The 17,276-nt window shown below is 38.9% G+C and overlaps 1 protein-coding gene across 1 annotated transcript in view; it reads right to left on the reverse strand.

Moving 5' to 3' along the window:
* The window catches only part of LOC139757009 (uncharacterized), a 438,069-nt gene that overhangs the window by 88,019 nt on the left and 332,774 nt on the right, over positions 1-17,276 (reverse strand). Inside the window, 1 exon segment of the mRNA XM_071677374.1 lies at positions 1,920-2,366. Within this exon segment, the coding sequence (XP_071533475.1) occupies positions 1,920-2,366 (447 nt within the window).

Below are 17,276 nucleotides of genomic sequence, written 5' to 3' on the forward strand. Positions count from 1 at the left end.
CAAAAAAGTACTCCTTTACATCCTACTTAACAAGCTTCTGAAATTCATTCAATACCCTATGGCTGCTCTATCACTACACCTGAACTGTTCACATCATCAACCCATTTTCAAAACTTTCAAGAGATGAAGTCACCCCTCACTCTTCTCTCTTCCAAGGTGGGTAAATTTAAAGACTAGCGCACTCTATAAATCAGCACGTAATTCTAGTTCCATCTTTGTTGCCTCCATCTGGACTTTCTCTGTTTGCCCATTGTGCTTCTTTATGTGTGGTGACCAAACTTGAAAAGCATACTCTAGTTTTGGTTTTGTGAAGGATATGAACAGCTTGCTCCAAGTTTCCTTACTCATTTACTTGAAAGCTCTTCCAATATTTAAGAGCAGTCAGTTTGTCTACTTAGTCATTCCTCTAATACAGGACAATGGCAACAGGTTGAGCCTATTTTTTCACCTAAATAAATCAGTGTTGAGCTCTCAACATCTGTGTGTCTGACTTTTAAAATCTCTAATCTAGCTAGCAAGGACTGGTCCTGTATGCTCTCTACTTTTCCATACCTTGATCTACTAACTCATATACTTCCATGATTGCTGCTTCTCTAAGAGTGTGTATGTGTTATTCTTTTGACAGCATCACAATTACCTCTGTTTGTATGACCTTAAGTTTATGTTCCTCTTCATGCTCTTTATCTGTTAACCACCTGCCAAAAATGCTTTCTAGACGTCCCAGCCCACCACCAACCCTTTCTCTAAACAAACAAATGCCATCAGCAAGTCCCTACCCAATACATTCTTTATGAAATTTTTGCTTTTATATGACCATCTTCTTTCCCCAACTTTTATCTTCTGAATCTCCTACATAGATTTTTGTTCTCAATCAGAGACTGTACTTCTAAGATTTCAAAGTTCCTCTCTCATCATATTATATCCTTCATGATCCTTGGGAGTAATTTCCAAGTTTCCTCTACTACTCCTCTAATTGTGCTACTTGCTAGTCTTGCTCCTTTACAATTTTCCATAGCTCTCAATAACTTTAGCTTGTTATCTCTTTCATCTCCTTTAGCTTCTTATTCATAGATTTGGTTATGGCCAACTGATCTTGGTACATTTCATATTTTATTCCAAACCACACTTTCTTGGTTTAGGCAGTGCTAGAAGTCTTAAAAATAATCTACAGTACTAAGAGAAACATTAATAAAGCTTGCAACCCAAAAATAACTTCAATCAGGGTAAGAATTTTGATGTTCAACTGACATTTTTTCAGGTTATGCTCAAACTTTATCCCCTTTGGTCAAGTAAAATCTCAGTTTTTTTATAAAGTAACTTAGATACACCAGTTCACTTCCCCAATATTGTCCACTCTCTCAAAACTTAGGTAAAAAATAAAAAAGCTACATCCCTACATTCAATTTGAACTTGGTAAGTTTCCATTCAACTCCCAAAATTTGGCACACTCAAACCGAGTATCTAATGCATATATCAATCAGATGCCCTTTCACATTCTAGCCCTCTCCCTATCCACCCTTACTTGTACACATTAGGCTCCATGAGCTGCATCCCTCTAAAATCTTGAAAAAACAAGGATCACTGCCCGATGTTATTCTAAGGCGAGAATGTCGTGTGTATGTGTTCGAGTGTGTTGTCAGCAACTTGAACTAAACCACATGAAAGAGTCATACCAAACCATGGAATGGTCTGTGTGAGGTATGGCTGTACACGGTGGGCCTTGATTTAAATTCATTAATACACAAGAGCCAGAGAGAGGATGTGAGCAAATATAGCAGTTTTGTCTGTTCCAGGTGCTATTTCACTGAACCAGAATACTCTGAACATGCATAAATATACAAAATAATCCAATCAACTACATATTTGTAATCCCAATACTTTCCATTATGCAACATGAGGGAAATTTTTCAACGCTTTACCTTCCTTATAGCTGTATTTAAGTTGTGGCCCTTCATCTTTTTTCTCCTCTTCTTTATCTTCATGCACATTATTAACTTCACGCTCCACACTGTTCACTTCCCTTTCTTTAGAGTGATGTTCATTTTTGGGCTCTTCAGAAAGTGTGGGCGATGGTACAGGCTGAGGAGTGGCCTCTTTGGAGGGTGGCTGAGATGTTGGTTTCTGTGGAACTGGTTGCTGAGGTTTAATAGGCTGCACTGGTTCAGGTGTCTTCTCCTTATCCTTCTTTTCCTTATTATTTTGAACCTGAGATGGGAATTTACTGTCTGGCTGTGGAGCAATAGCAGGCGTGGCCACTTTCTGTGGTGGTGCCTGCAGTTGTGACTGTTGAGGCTGCACTGAAGCATCATCCACACTTTCACGCGCTGGGGTAGTTTCCTCTCGGGGAACTCCCTTCCCACGCTTGCCTGTAACAATTTCAAGAAACAATAATGATCTCGTACCACATATTTCAAAAGCAAATATCAACATACAAATGACATGAGGTTATTCCGAAACATACAGGGTAATTTTCCTCATTTTGCACTTCACTGATGTTACATGGTAGTTACCAATACATATGAGTACTCGCATCTGAACAAAAGTAAAGGGTATAATTCAATATATATGAGGGAAATCATAATGAATGAAAAATTTCACTTGTGATCTCCAATCAGTGGTAGGTAATGCAAATTCAACAATGACATCCCTATCTATAATATAAATACATTTAAAAATAAAGGATACTTCCAATTCAGTTCCACCTCAACATGCCTGGTACTCAATTCTATGCAACAGCAGTAGACCCCTCCCAACCATAACACTATATCACTAACAAACAACATCTATGTAAAAATAAAAAGCTTACCCCTGCCTCACACTACAGTAACATCTCTCAAATCCCACCAACCCCAACAAATATAAAACTAACAAAACACACACACACACAGAAGAAGCCCAAAGAACACTAAACAACTGACCTCCCAACTCAGTCTTAAAGTCCAGCCCACAAGACATACATCCATCCATCAGAAACCACACTCCCCACACTGTTCCGCTTCTGCTCTGGACATCCCCCATCACGACAAAAATACAAACCCATCTTCGACATATCCTAAGACTGTTCATGCTCATGACAGAAAAATCATGACTCAATTGGCCTACACTTTCTGTACACGATATGCAAACACATCACAATGTTTATGACCTGTGGTCTCACCTGGTGTGCAGCCAGTTTTCTGTGTGCTACAGGAGCATAATAAGGACAGGAGGAACTCCTGTTACAGGAAGGTATGGTACAGGGTATCAGGTATGGTACAGGATATCTTGATAATATACAGGATATGCAGATATGTACAGATAATGCACAATTCCCCGAGTGGTGGGTTTTGTCAGCCTAACGACCCACATGCACTAAATGACACCACTTATCATTGGCTTCTATCTATATATATAATTTCAAACAGCAAAAATGGATATGTTTGAAGGAATAATAGTGCCAACAACATTATAGGGCTACGAAGCATGGGCTATAGATAAAGTTGTGCGGAGGTGGGTGGATGTGTTGGAAATAAAATGCTTGAGGACAATGTGATGGAAAGCAGTTTGAAAGAGTAAATAATGAAAGGGTAACAGAGATGTGTGGAAATAAAAAAGTGTGTGGTTGAGAGAGCACAAGAGGGTGCTGAAATGGTTTGGACACAGAGAGAATGAGGGAGAAAAGGGTGAAAAAGAGGATATATGTCAGAGGTGGAAGGAACAGGGAGGAGGAGGAGGCCAAATTGGAGGTGGAGGGATGGTGTGAAAAAGATTTTGAGCGATCAGGGCTTGAACATACAGGAGGGTGAGAGACATGCAATGAACAGAGTGAATTGGAATGATGTGGTATACCGGGGTCGACATACCGTCAATGAAATGAAACAGGGCATGTGAAATGTCTGGGGTAAACCATGCAAAGGTTTCTGGAGCCTGGATGTGGATAGGGAGCTGTGGTTTCAGTGCATTACACATGACAGCTAGAGACAGAGTGTGATTGGATGTGGCCTTTTTTTGTCTGTTTTCCTGGCGCTACCGCTACCTCACTGAGGCAAGGGGTAGTGATGCTCTTTCCTGTGGGGAGGGGTAGTGCCATGAATAGATGAAGGCAAGCAAGTATGAATATGTAAATGTGTATGTATAAGTGTGTGTAAGTATATGAGAAAATGTTGATATGTATATGTATGCATATGTTTGTATGAGCGTGTACACACACAAATATATATTTATTTCATTTATTATACTTTGTCGCCGTCTCCCGCATTAGCGAGGTAATGCAAGGAAACAGATAAAACTGGCCCAACCCACCCACATACACAAGTATATACATACAACGCGCACACACGCAAATATACATACCTATACATTTCAATGTATACATACAAATACATGTGCTGAAAAAGGATTGGTGATCGGGAATACTGGTTTAAAAAGAGAGATATACATAAGTATACGTATGTAAGTAGGAGAGATGGCCAGAGAGCATTATTGGATTACGTATTAATTGATAGGCGCACGAAACAGACTTTTGGATGTTAATGTGCTGACAGGTGCAACTGGAAGGATGTCTGATCATTATCTTGTGGAGGCAAAGGTGAAGATTTGTTGAGGTTTTCAGAAAAGAAGAGAGAATGTTGGGGTGAAGAGAGTGGTGAGAGTAAGTGAGCTTGGGAAGGAGACTTGTGTGAGGAAGTACCAGGAGAGACTGAGTACAGAATGGAAGAAGGTGAGAACAAAGGACGTAAGGGGAGTGGGGGAGGAATGGGATGTATTTAGGGAAGCAGTGATGGCTTGTGCAAAAGATGTTTGTGGCATGAGAAGGTTGGGAGGTGGGCAGATTAGAAAGGGTAGTGAGTGGTGGGATGAAGAAGTAAGATTATTAGTGAAAGAGAAGAGAGAGGCATTTGGAAGATGTTTGCAGGGAAATAATGCAAATGACTGGGAGATGTATAAAAGAAAGAGGCAGGAAGTCAAGAGAAAGGTGCAAGAAGCAAAAAAGAGGGCAAATGAGAGTTGGGGTGAGAGAGTATAAAGTGCATAAGACAAGGGAACAAATGGAAACATCAGTGAAGGGGGTTAATGGGGAGATAATAAGTAGTGGTGATGTGAGAAGGAAATGGAGTCAGTATTTTGAAGGTTTGTTGAATGTGTTTGATGATAGAGTGGCAGATATAGGGTGTCTTGGTTGAGGTGGTGTGCAAAATGAGAGGGTTAGGGAGAATGATTTGGTAAACAGAGAAGAGGTAATAAAAGCTTTGCGGAAGATGAAAGCCGGCAAGGCAGTAGGTTTGGATGGTATTGCAGTGGAGTTTATTAAAAAAAGAAGAAAAAAAAAAAGGGGGGTGACTGTATTGTTGACTGGTTGGTAAGGTTATTTAATGTATGTATGACTCATGACGAGGTGCCTGAGGACAGGCAGAATGGTTGCATAGTGCCATTGTACAAAGGCAAAGGGGATAAGAGTGAGTGCTTAAATTACAGAGGTATAAGTTTGTTGAGTATTCCTGGGAAATTATATGGGAGGGTGAAGGTATGTACAGAGCATCAGATTGGGGAAGAGCAGTGTGGATTCAGAAGTGGTAGAGGATGTGTGGATCAGGTGACTGCTTTGAAAAATGTATGTGAGAAATACTTAGAAAAGCAAATGGATTTGTATGTAGCATTTATGGATCTGGAGAAGGCATATGATAAAAAGTTGATAGAGATGCTCTGTGGAAGGTATTAAGAATATATGGTGTGGGAGGCAAGTTGTTAGAAGAAGTGAAAAGATTTTATCGAGGATGTAAGGCATGTGTACGTGTAGGAAGAGAGGAAAGTGATTGGTTCTTAGTGAATGTTGGTTTGCGGAAGAGGTGCATGATGTCTCCATGGTTGTTAAATTTGTTTATGGATGGGGTTGTTAGGAAGGTGAATGCAAGGGTTTTGGAAAGAGGGGCAAGTATGCAGTCTGTTGTGGATGAGAGGGCTTGGGAAGTGAGTCAGTTGTTGTTCGCTGATGATACAGCGCTGGTGGCTGATTCGGGTAAGAAACTGCAGAAGCTGGTGACTGAGTTTGGTAAAGTGTGTGACAGAAAAAGGCTGAGAGTAAATGTGAATAAGAGTAAGGTTATTAAGTACAGTAGGGTTGAGGGACAAGTCAATTGAGAGGTAAGTTTGAATGGAGAGAAACTGGAGGAAGTGCAGTGTTTTAGATATCTGGGAGTGGATTTGGCAGTGGATGGAACCATGGATGCGGAAGTGAGTCACAGGGTGGGGGAGGGAGTGAAGGTTCTGCGAGCATTCAAGAATGAGTGGAAGGTGAGAACGTTATCTCGGAGAGCAAAAATGGGTATGTTTGAAGGAATAGCATTTCCAACAATGATATACGGCTGCGAGGCATGGGCTATAGATAGGGTTGTGCGGAGGAGGGTGGATGTGTTGGAAATGAAATGTTTGAGGACAATATGTGGTATGAGGTGGTTTGATCAAGTAATGAAAGGGTGAGAGGGATGTGTGGTAATAAAAAGTGTGTGGTTACGAGAGCAGAAGAGGGTGTAATGAAAAGGTTTGGTCACATGGAGAGAATGAGTGAGGAAAGATTGACAAAGAGGATATATATATGTCAGAGGTTGAGAACACGAGAAGTGGGAGACCAAATTGGGGGTGGAAGGATGGAGTGGAAAAGATTTTGAGTGATCGGGGCCTGAACATGCAGGAGGGTGAAAGGCGTGCAAGGAATAGAGTGAATTGGAACGATGTGGTATACCAGGGTCCACATGCTGTCAATGGATTGAACCAGGGGATGTGAAGCATCTGGGGTAAACCATGGAAAGTTTTGTGGGGCCTGGATGCAGAAAGGGAGCTGTGGTTTCGGTGAATTAAACATGAGAGCTAGAGACTGAGTGTGAAAGAATGTGGTCTTTGTTGTCTTGCCTAGCGCTACCTCACGCGCGTGGGGGAAGGGGGCATCATTCCATGTTTGGCAGCGTGGCGACAGGATTCATATGAATAAAGGCAGCAAGCATGAATTATGTACATGTGTATATATGTATATGTCTGTGTATGTATACTCTTTTTTTTTTTTCATACTATTCGCCATTTCCCGCGATAGCGAGGTAGTGTATGTATATATATGCATGTATATGTCTATACATGGGTTGGGCCATTCTTTCATCTGTTTCCTTGCGTTACCTCGCCAACACAGGAGACAGCAACAAAGTATGATAAAAATAAAATATGTGTGTGTGTGTATGAGTGGATGGGCCATTCTTTGTCTGTTTCCTGGCGCTACCTTGCTGACGCGGGAAACAGCTATCAAGTCTAATATGCAAATATGTAATATTTCTACACTTCAAAATTACTTCCAAAGTGGCAATCTGTAGCCAGCGACTTTAATGACAGCCATACTAATGTCAAATACAGATGGTTTGTTCAAATTATGTCCACAAAAACTAGCAATTACATGATGGACTCCAGAAACTGCTATGCAAATTCTTAATTAATGACTCCTGGCATTTGGCTAATTGGTGTTAGTGTCAAGATAAAATTACACATCAAAATGCAGTTCAATTGGCAGCAAAGTAAAGAGAAAACAGCTTTAATCCAAGAAACACACAGATTATTAAACATAATACTTTACTACTGATCAAGAGTTTAAATGCTAGAATACAAATGCATAAAGCATAAGAGTGGGTAGTTAGTGTCTATGTACACACCACTCCCTCGTTTAAAGAACAGATTCCTCACTTCAATTTTAATGATGGAGATTCATTCCTAAAGAAAATATTTGCCTTTCAACATTTTTCATATTCATACTAGAGAGCTAAAGGCGATTACAAATGATAATACAGCTTACATAAAATTATTATTATTATTATTATTATTATTTTGCTTTGTCGCTGTCTCCCGTGTTTGCGACGTAGCGCAAGGAAACAGACGAAAGAATGGCCCAACCCACCCCCATACACATGTATATACATACACGTCCCTACACGCAAATATACATACCCATACATAAAGCTTACATAAAAATAATACTGAAAATGTTTAACAAAAATACAAAGTGATTCATATCCTCTAGTCACAGTGAGCATTCTCACCATATTTTTCACTACAGGCCTATGACAAGACAGTTTACATGCTCTTAAAAGGGTAGCTACCTCAGAACTGTGACTAATAGTTTCCATGCTGCATATGGTAGTTTCACACTAGATGTCATACACATAAATAAGAGAAAACTTAGCTCTCTATTAGCTTAGCTGTGGAGATATTCATGGACTGTATATGACATTCAGTCAGTGGGGGTGGGGTGTCAGGGTAGAGGAAGTCTTGGTGATGAGCATGTCAACAATACATTGCTAAACTGATGTGCAAGTTGTTGGAGAGGTAGGTATGCTTAAAAATATGATATCATTTACAATGAAGATTGGAGCTTTATTTTCATGTAGTTAGTGAAGGCTGACCCATCTGCTTTTCTATAGTCCAGTCTTTTTGGGAATTGTTTGGATTGGGTAGCTCATGTGGAGCATCAAGAAGGGAAATGGTCAGAGGACAGATCACGTGTGCGCTCCATCCTATGCATGTGGGAAAGGTTCCCCAAAATTATCAAAATTGGGATAAAAAGCAATTAGTGACATACGTTTAGTTGATCGTCTCGGCACTTATGGTTGAGCTTATTAGGGAACCAAGGAATAATCCTATGTTGATTAGCATATGAATACAATACTTAATGTATGATATAGACTGCCTTATAAATTATGTAATCAGTGCACATCAGTAAACTTTCTCTGAAGTGTGAAAGTCTCAAGCCATGATGCAGTACTAAACAGCTTTTAAAAATCATTGTAAAAAATTCAGTCTTTTTAAGTCCAATGAATATGCCATGAAAGGAATTAGCTGTATCAAGAAATTGCATTAGGCAGCAGTTCCAAGGCAACACAAACTTGGCAGGGTGTCAGCTGGAGGCCTGCTGTGGCTACCATGATATTTCTGGACACCAACATCTACACCACTACCACCACTGATTCTAGCGCAAGTCCATGCCTAAAGCATCTGCTCGACATACACCTATGTCACTATCATTTTATTTAAAAGATACTGGTATGATCCATCAATACCTTCATGTCAAAACTATGCAAAAACATCAACAACCGTTTTGAAGTTCAAGTTATTTTCAAAATAATTAGCTTCCCTGAGTATCTGAAAAAACTGGCACTTTACAACTGCTACTCATGACTAGAGATAATAAAATCCCTCCTGTCATTTAATCCTATGAAGTTGAACTTTGTGTTCCCATAGGCCCTCAATCTTCATCATACCTTTTGGAATGGAATAGAATCTGCAATATTGTGGCTCCACCCTGGGGGCCCCCCCTTCACTTACATACTTCCAACCAGACAAATTATCATTATCAATAATGCAAAAAGTATCATTGACTTCATTATCTCAACATGCTTGGAGGCAAGGGAATTTTGCTGCACTAAAGTGCACCGTTTTCAAGATGTACTTTTACCTTCGTATATGCTAGTTAAGATAGCCAAAGTAAATTCTTCTCCATATCCAATACACTGTTTTACTGGATATGCTGTGAGCCAAAAGATAATGGATAAAATCATCCCTGTTGGATGGCTTCCTGTAAACTAAGAATCTAAAATCTTCTCCCTCTCTCCTGATGATGGTGTCTAGGGATGGTAATTTCCTATTCATTTCTTCCTCCACTGTGAACTGCATTCTTTCACTGACATTATTCATCCTTCATAGTTTGTTTCCTATATTCACTCACACTGGCACAATGTAAATTGGGCTTGGTTAGTTACATCTGATTCCCTGATTTAGACATTCAGATATACTACCAGGAAACAGTAAGAATGATCTCTCGGAATGATTCATTATGATCAATAGTTCCCGAGACAGTGAATTTCATTAAGCCATATACTCTCTTCATTACTGAGGTTTTTGTCATATTTAATTCCATAATACCTCTCAAACATTCACAGCTCAAGGTCTCAAGGTATACAAATAAGATTTATTTACTTCCTTTAAGAATAAAACCATCATTGAGAAAGCAGATATCTACTTTCTGACAATAATGATGATTACTAGTCATTTTCTTCATACAAAATTACTTTTCCCATCTTATTGGAGCACTGTTAGGAGCAAATAAACTGCATAAAATCCACATTTTTGTTGTCCAGACAATATGCACAATGAACCAAAACCTAATCCTATCACCAACACAAGCCCCACGAGCCTTTCCATGGTTTTCCTTCACATGTCCATGTTCAGCCCACAGACTGTATATGACATAACAGAGGTACCTTGTCAATTAAGAGTCACTTTTTCTGGAAATCCCAATGGCTGACAAACAGCAATTGGTGAGATTTGGAGATGTGACCCTTGAGAGACAAAACTAACGTCCTCTTAGGAGTACTTCAAAATCAAATAATGTTTCATACCACAAAAATAAAGTTGACAAAAGTATAAATTGACATACAAAACAGTACAGAAATTAATCAAAGCATTGAACAATAGTACACTAACACTGCTGAATTCCATTTCCCATATTACAGTTTCCATATTGTTGAGATACCTAGATGGAAATGTTCTCTGTGCAAATTGTTTGCTATGCCACAATTAACAGGAAAAAATCAAGGTGAGGGGTGGAAAAAATGCAACTGCAACCTATTTTCTGAAAGGATGACATCATGTTTTCCACAAGTTCCATATAAGTGTCAGCCTTATAAGGTATTTCCCAGAAAGTTGGTTGCTACCCACTGGAAAGCATTCAATGCTGTCTTCTTGCTACCGTGAGAATGTAGTTGAACTGCTCGTCTCTGAGGAACCAATGGATATGTGAACCAATGAAAAGGTCCTCTTTTAATTTTCATCAGACTTAGCCTTGAAAATTTCTCACTGGGGTACCTAAACATTGACCGATTTTCATTCATAGCCTTCAAGAGTTTCTACATGAAGCCAAGTTTGATGTGCAGATACGATAGGAAATCTTGCTGGATTCTACCAATGGTAGGTGCTTTGTATTCTTTGTTCCTGGTTCCAATGACTGACAGCTAGCAAAATCTTGCTGGACTAACAGTGGTAGGTGCTTTATATTCTTGTTCCTGGTACCAGTAACCGACAGGCAGCAAAATTTTGCTGGATTCTAAATGTGGTGGGTGCTATATATTCTTTGTTCCTGGTTTCCATGACAGACAGGTAGCCTAGTCTCTCATGATGTAAAGGGAAGTCTTCACTCACCTATACCAATCACAGAGAGAACAGCAAAACTTAATGAAGTCCTGCTGCAGTCTATGCAAAACAGCAACCACCTTCAAATCCCAAAAAAGCTGCTGCTGGTATTTCTTGTAGTTTATGCAGTTCAAAAGATGCTTCATGTCAAACTTTTCCTTCATATGGACTGCATGACCAACAAAAACAAATAGCAACATGTTGCCATTACAGAAAAACAGCTTTCATATTCGACTTGATGAGTCAATGAACAGTCTCCACTACTCAACATTATAAATAATAAATTGAGGGCTGCCATCAGACCATCTACAAAATTGCATGCAATGATTCAAAAACACTCACATTTTCATAAAGGTGATTTCACTGTTGCAGTCTCATACAAAAAGGTTTGCCTTACTATTGACAGTTTCAGATCTCTAATGACTCTGCTTAATTCATTCTTTGTAGTTCAGCAGACATCATGTTAGGTACAAAATTAGAATATAATGTTTCACAAATTTCATTAACCTGTTAGTCCTTAGATTCTTGGGAAAATGAGTCACAGGGTTCCACAACATAAGGCCTCCACTGTGGGGTACCAAGAGCATAACCAATGGTATATTCAGATAGCTTAAGACCCACTTTCTTTTCTTGGAAATACCTTACTGAAATGGAAACTCCATGCAGAAGTAACACTTTGTGATGAGGTTGGTTGGCTCCCTCTAAACCATGGTATGGCCAAAGGGATCGATCACCTTTGGAGATTTAATCAGCTGCAAATATTTGTTGCACAACCATTGCAACACAAGTGTAGGACCCAACTCTTGTCCTGATCCCCAAAGTAAGGATTACAGGCTTTCCTAGGTAGGGTTATGGCACACTTCTTTGATGCAAATGTCACCTCCCTACAAACATCAAAAGTAAACTGTTCTGTTCATGCACTTACAAGGCATCCTTGTTAACGTTCAACAAGGAAATCACTTGACACTCAGTCTCATGATGCACTTCACACAACTGTGGTACATTTCACCATATGACAGGAAACCAGCACATAGCATTGCAATAAGTAGCAAATGTTGTACCGCATTCTTTGCAAAAGAACTGGCTTGCATCCTCATTACATTATTTAAGACAGTTTCAACTGGAATACAGACTAAGGGTATGAAACTAAGATCTGCATGACCAGCATGACACAAATATAAATGGAGAGATATGAAAAAAAAAAAAAAGTCTTTGGGAAACAATAAAAGGGTTTGCACTAGATGATTCCCTGGAAGGAAATGGTAAGCAGCATCTATCTTTTTCTTATGTTGGCTGAGACGTTACAGGCAGCTGAGGCCACAATCAAGTCTGTTGGGGATGAGAGGGCCTGGGTAGCAAATCAGTTGTTTGCCGATGATACAGCTCTGGTGGCTGATTCAAGTGGGAAATTGCAGAAGTTGGTGACTGAGTTTGGAGAAGTGTGTGAAAAGAGAAAGTTAAATGTGAATAAGAGCAAGGTTGTTAGGTTCAATAGGGTTGAGGGACAAGTTAACTGGGATATAAGATTGAATGGAGAAAAATTGGAGAAAGTGGAGTGTTTTAGATACCTGTGAGTGGACTTAGCAGCAAATGGAACCATGGAAGTGGAAGCCAGTCACAGGGTGGGGGGAGGGAGCAAAGGCTTTGGGAGCGATGAAGAATAAGTGGAAGAACATTACAGCACAGAGCAAAAATGAGTGTTTGAAGGAATAGTAGTTCCAACAATATTATATGGTTGCAAGGCATGGGATATAGATAAGGCTGTACAGAGGAGAGTGGATGTGTTGGAAATGAAATATGCCTTTAAATCCAGGAGGTAAATGTGAACCCCTACCATTCTGAAAACAAACGTCATCTGATACAACATAAACATAAAGGAATGATGGAAGGCTTCCCAAATATATGAAAGTAAACACTTACACCCTGTAATGGATTGATTTGTTGAGAGTTCCAAGTATGAGAAAGGAATACAATGAAACCTGTTCTCTAAGATGCTTGGAGAATCAGCAGCTTCAGAAAAAAAAAAAATTTGGTTATTAGAGCGTTTCATGAGTCAAATTACTCGGAAACTGTAATACACCCATCTCTCACTTTAGCAGGGGTTACTGCAAAAACTAAGTTAAAGTGCATATACAGAACCAATAAACACAGAAAAATAGGATAAGTACACGCCAGCTTCGTGGTCAGCACAGAGGGATTATCCCATTACCTTCATGTGTAGTTTCTGACTTATTTTTTGAGCCATTTTTTACGTGCTTGAAATGCCTCTGTCAGCTATACTGTCTTCCTTATGTATATGGTCATTAATCTTCGGAGCTTTAGACCAGAACATACTGCTTTTCTTCTTCATCTGGTGCTCTATACATGAGAGCATTTTCTCCATCAGAGGATTTCTAGCTCATGTGGGTTACCTTGGCAGACAGCGGAGTAGAGTGGATCACAGCACTTCAAATTTTCTATGCATTCTTTATGTTGCTGACTGCATATTCACCCAGGTGGCAAGCATGCCCAAGACCCCTCACCAGCACCATCACTTTGTAAGAATTTTGGCTTCATTACCAAAGTCAGAGGTTCTCTTTCATGTAACTGCTGGTGCTGGGATCAGAGATGATGATGGTGCACAATTGGATGCTATATCAACAAACATAAACAACAAAACAACAGACTAGGAAAATCACGTTAGCAGGTACACCCATATCACAGGAAAGTGTCTGCACACAAAGGTGGTAAGTGTGAGGCTGACCTGATGCCAGGAATGCGGCGCATTCCACCCAAGACCCACACTTAACTTCACCCATCAACCCTTACATTAGTTTTGGTTCACTTTCTTCCATGTTGATGGTCCGTTAGCAGCATCAGTGCATCATAGGATTTCTAGCTTTGTTTCTACAGTCACAGACGTTCTCTTCCATTTAACTGCTGGCTCTGGGGTTGAAGATATTCCTCGACATTTTGGATGTTATTCTAACAATGGATTCCAGGAACGTTACATTAGCAAGTATACCCAAAAGGCACAAGTAGCGAAGATCCAAACACACCGGTGGTAACTGTGTGACCGACATGCTGGCAGGAATGTGGAATGCTCCACATGCTAACCCTCAGTGAGGTTTTGGAGCACTTCCTCCAGCACACACCCACATAGTAGTAAATTATGAAAGCATAAAAGAAAGACTAGCAGAAGTTCCTTCCACAATGAAATTGCTATAATGATCCCAAGTAAAGCAAGAACTGGGCATTTTAAAATATTTCACCTTTCTGTATAAATTTTACATATGAGAAATATCAATATGTAACCAAATAGGCACCACTAAAAGCCTGAATCTTCTGCTCTTTGTTAAAGTCGTCATGCTGACGCCAAGGTCCTTCATAAGCGTGCCCATGGATACACTCTTAGCCAGCCTCTTGCACACTCCCATATACTTTTAAAAGCTTAAAATGTTCCTCCAGCATTTTGTGAGGGATGTAGATGGCTTAGAAGAGCTGGCAGGCAATTGCTGACACTGCTTCATCATGGTCATTGTCCACACTTGTATTCCAAGGTGCACAAAATACAAAAATGAGCAAGACCAGGACAATTCACCAAGACAGAATGGATAATGGAGAGGAGTAAACAATCAACAGCACCATAAAACACCATGTGGTGAGTATATTAATTGCTGTGGCATTATGCAAATGCAATTGAAATATTTTTATTATCTTTCAATTTTTTTCTATTTTTGTTCACATAATCAAGAATTGCCAACCAAATCTGAAAAACATCGATTTCAAAAATTTTGGATCTCAAATTAAAAATAATTGAGATTTTTGTGTACAGAGAATTATGGAAACACTTCCTAATTCAACAAAAGGAAGAAAAATAAGTATGCAGACTTAAGTGTGACACTTCAGATATGAAAAAGACTGTTGAGTGCAGAGTATACAATGCCAGAACTAAAGATTCATAAGAAAATGTGTTGGAAGAGAAAAACAATAAAATACCTGGACATCAAGGCAAGCAGTCATAGAGAGATTGAAACAAGACATAACTATAGCATGCGATATCATTGTAAGGAAATATGAAGCACTTTTAACCCAGTGTGGGGAAAAAAATTGTGAATAGGTTAGAACAACCAAGAATCAGATGTGAAGTGTAATACAGGAATGATGATTAATCAAGGGTGCATGATATGATAAACCAATTCAAGAACCATATACAAGAAACCTTCCAGAACATGATTGCTTTGTACAGGATAAACTCTGTGAGAGAGAAGTCAAGGACAAAGAAGTGAATCCAAAAGGAAAATTAATCTAGTCAAGTCAATCAACTGTCTAGCAAATATAAAGAAAACATTATTACAAAATAATCAGGTGCAAAGTACTTCAAAGATAGAAGAAAATGAGGTGAAAAATAACAAAAGAACTATATCGATGACATATAAAGTTTAAAAAAGACAGGGGAAGGTAGATGTGTAAGTGGAATAAGGAACAGACATGGAAAGACAGCAAATACAATAATAATGATATGAATATGAAATATAAAATACTACTTTGGATGTAAATACAAAGTTGAAGGCAGAAATAAACTTTTAAAAAACTAAATGAACTACTTTGTTAATTCAATTTCTACATAAGATCTATAGGGAAAGCATAAATACATACAATTTCTTTGTCCTGACACTTAATGTAACAAGAAAAATTATAAAACAAGAAAATCTAAATCAAGATTGTTGTTACAATATGATAAACAAACAAGCCTAGAAAAGGAACTGAATGAGATTAAAATGAATAATCCATGGTAAATATACTAGACTTAAAAATGAGCATTTACAAACACTATATTTGAATTGTGTAATGTTTAATCAAGGACAATTCAAAAGTTTAGGTAAAATATCTTGTGGACATACATGAGACAATATAATACTTGTAAATGTAACTGAGCCATGGTCAAACGAGAAAGTCTGAAGAGAAGCTGATTTACAAGTACATATAAGACTTAGGGCTGACAGACAAAATTAGGTAAGATAATATAGCAATTTACAACCAGAGTAAGTTGCAAGCAAATCAAATATCAAGATTATCTCGGATGGTAGTGTTTGGTAGGCAGCCGCTGACCAAGGAAGTATATTACTAATACTACCTGCCTGGGTATAGGGAGAGTTAATGACAGCTGCACAGTGTGCCAGCACTTCAGTGGTTGTCAAGTTGCACTCCCTTGATCCTGGTAGCTGTTTTTTCACTCCAACTCACCCACATGTAGATACTGGTATTTTGTCCACAAACATACAATCTCTCCTTGTCATACACAACACTTGGCATCACAAACTCGCACAGCTTATTCTTCATAACTATTGATTTTCCCAAGATGAACAATATGTGCTGACCCTGACTTTCGGCAAAATGGTAGGAGCAATAGATAGAAATAGTAGGTGGGAACATTCAGGCAGGTAGTAGTAGTAGTTAGGACCATTAAGCAGGAGCATTAATTAAGTAGCAGTGGTCAGTAAGAACATAACGTAGGAGCCTCTGCAAACACTATACATGAGTTGACCTCCACCAGTAGCCTGTTAAGGGTGAAGTACTAAAGGTTAAGAGGCAACTGGTGTTCACTAATTGTGGGGACTCTGTTGCTGTGGCCACCGGATTGAGGCAGTTACACATAAGAGCAGGTGTCAGATATATGAAGAGATAGATGATCTCAAGAAATGTGAAATTCCAACACAAAACATAACTAACATTTCAACTTACACACCAACAATAACAAAAAAGGCAGCATTCAATGAATTAACAAAAATTGAAACAAACCAGAATCAACAATTATCTGGTCTGGTAACTTCAATCTCAAAAAATGGGAAAATATGGTAATGAATTGGGATGCAAAATTAAATTCAAACATGCTAACAAGGCATTAGTAGAGAGAGAGCATTTAACAATTCTATTGTATTCCATCAGCACATTCTTGTAGCCCCATAATTAATCATCCTCTACTTTTATACAATTTCTTAGATTTATATATGCTGTCTGCATTAACCACATCCTCAGCAATCTTATTCCATTCATCCATCACTCATATCATAAATGTGCTTCTTTACATCTCTTTAACA

This window comes from Panulirus ornatus, chromosome 1, assembly GCF_036320965.1.
Source record: "Panulirus ornatus isolate Po-2019 chromosome 1, ASM3632096v1, whole genome shotgun sequence".
Lineage (NCBI taxonomy): Eukaryota > Metazoa > Arthropoda > Malacostraca > Decapoda > Palinuridae > Panulirus > Panulirus ornatus.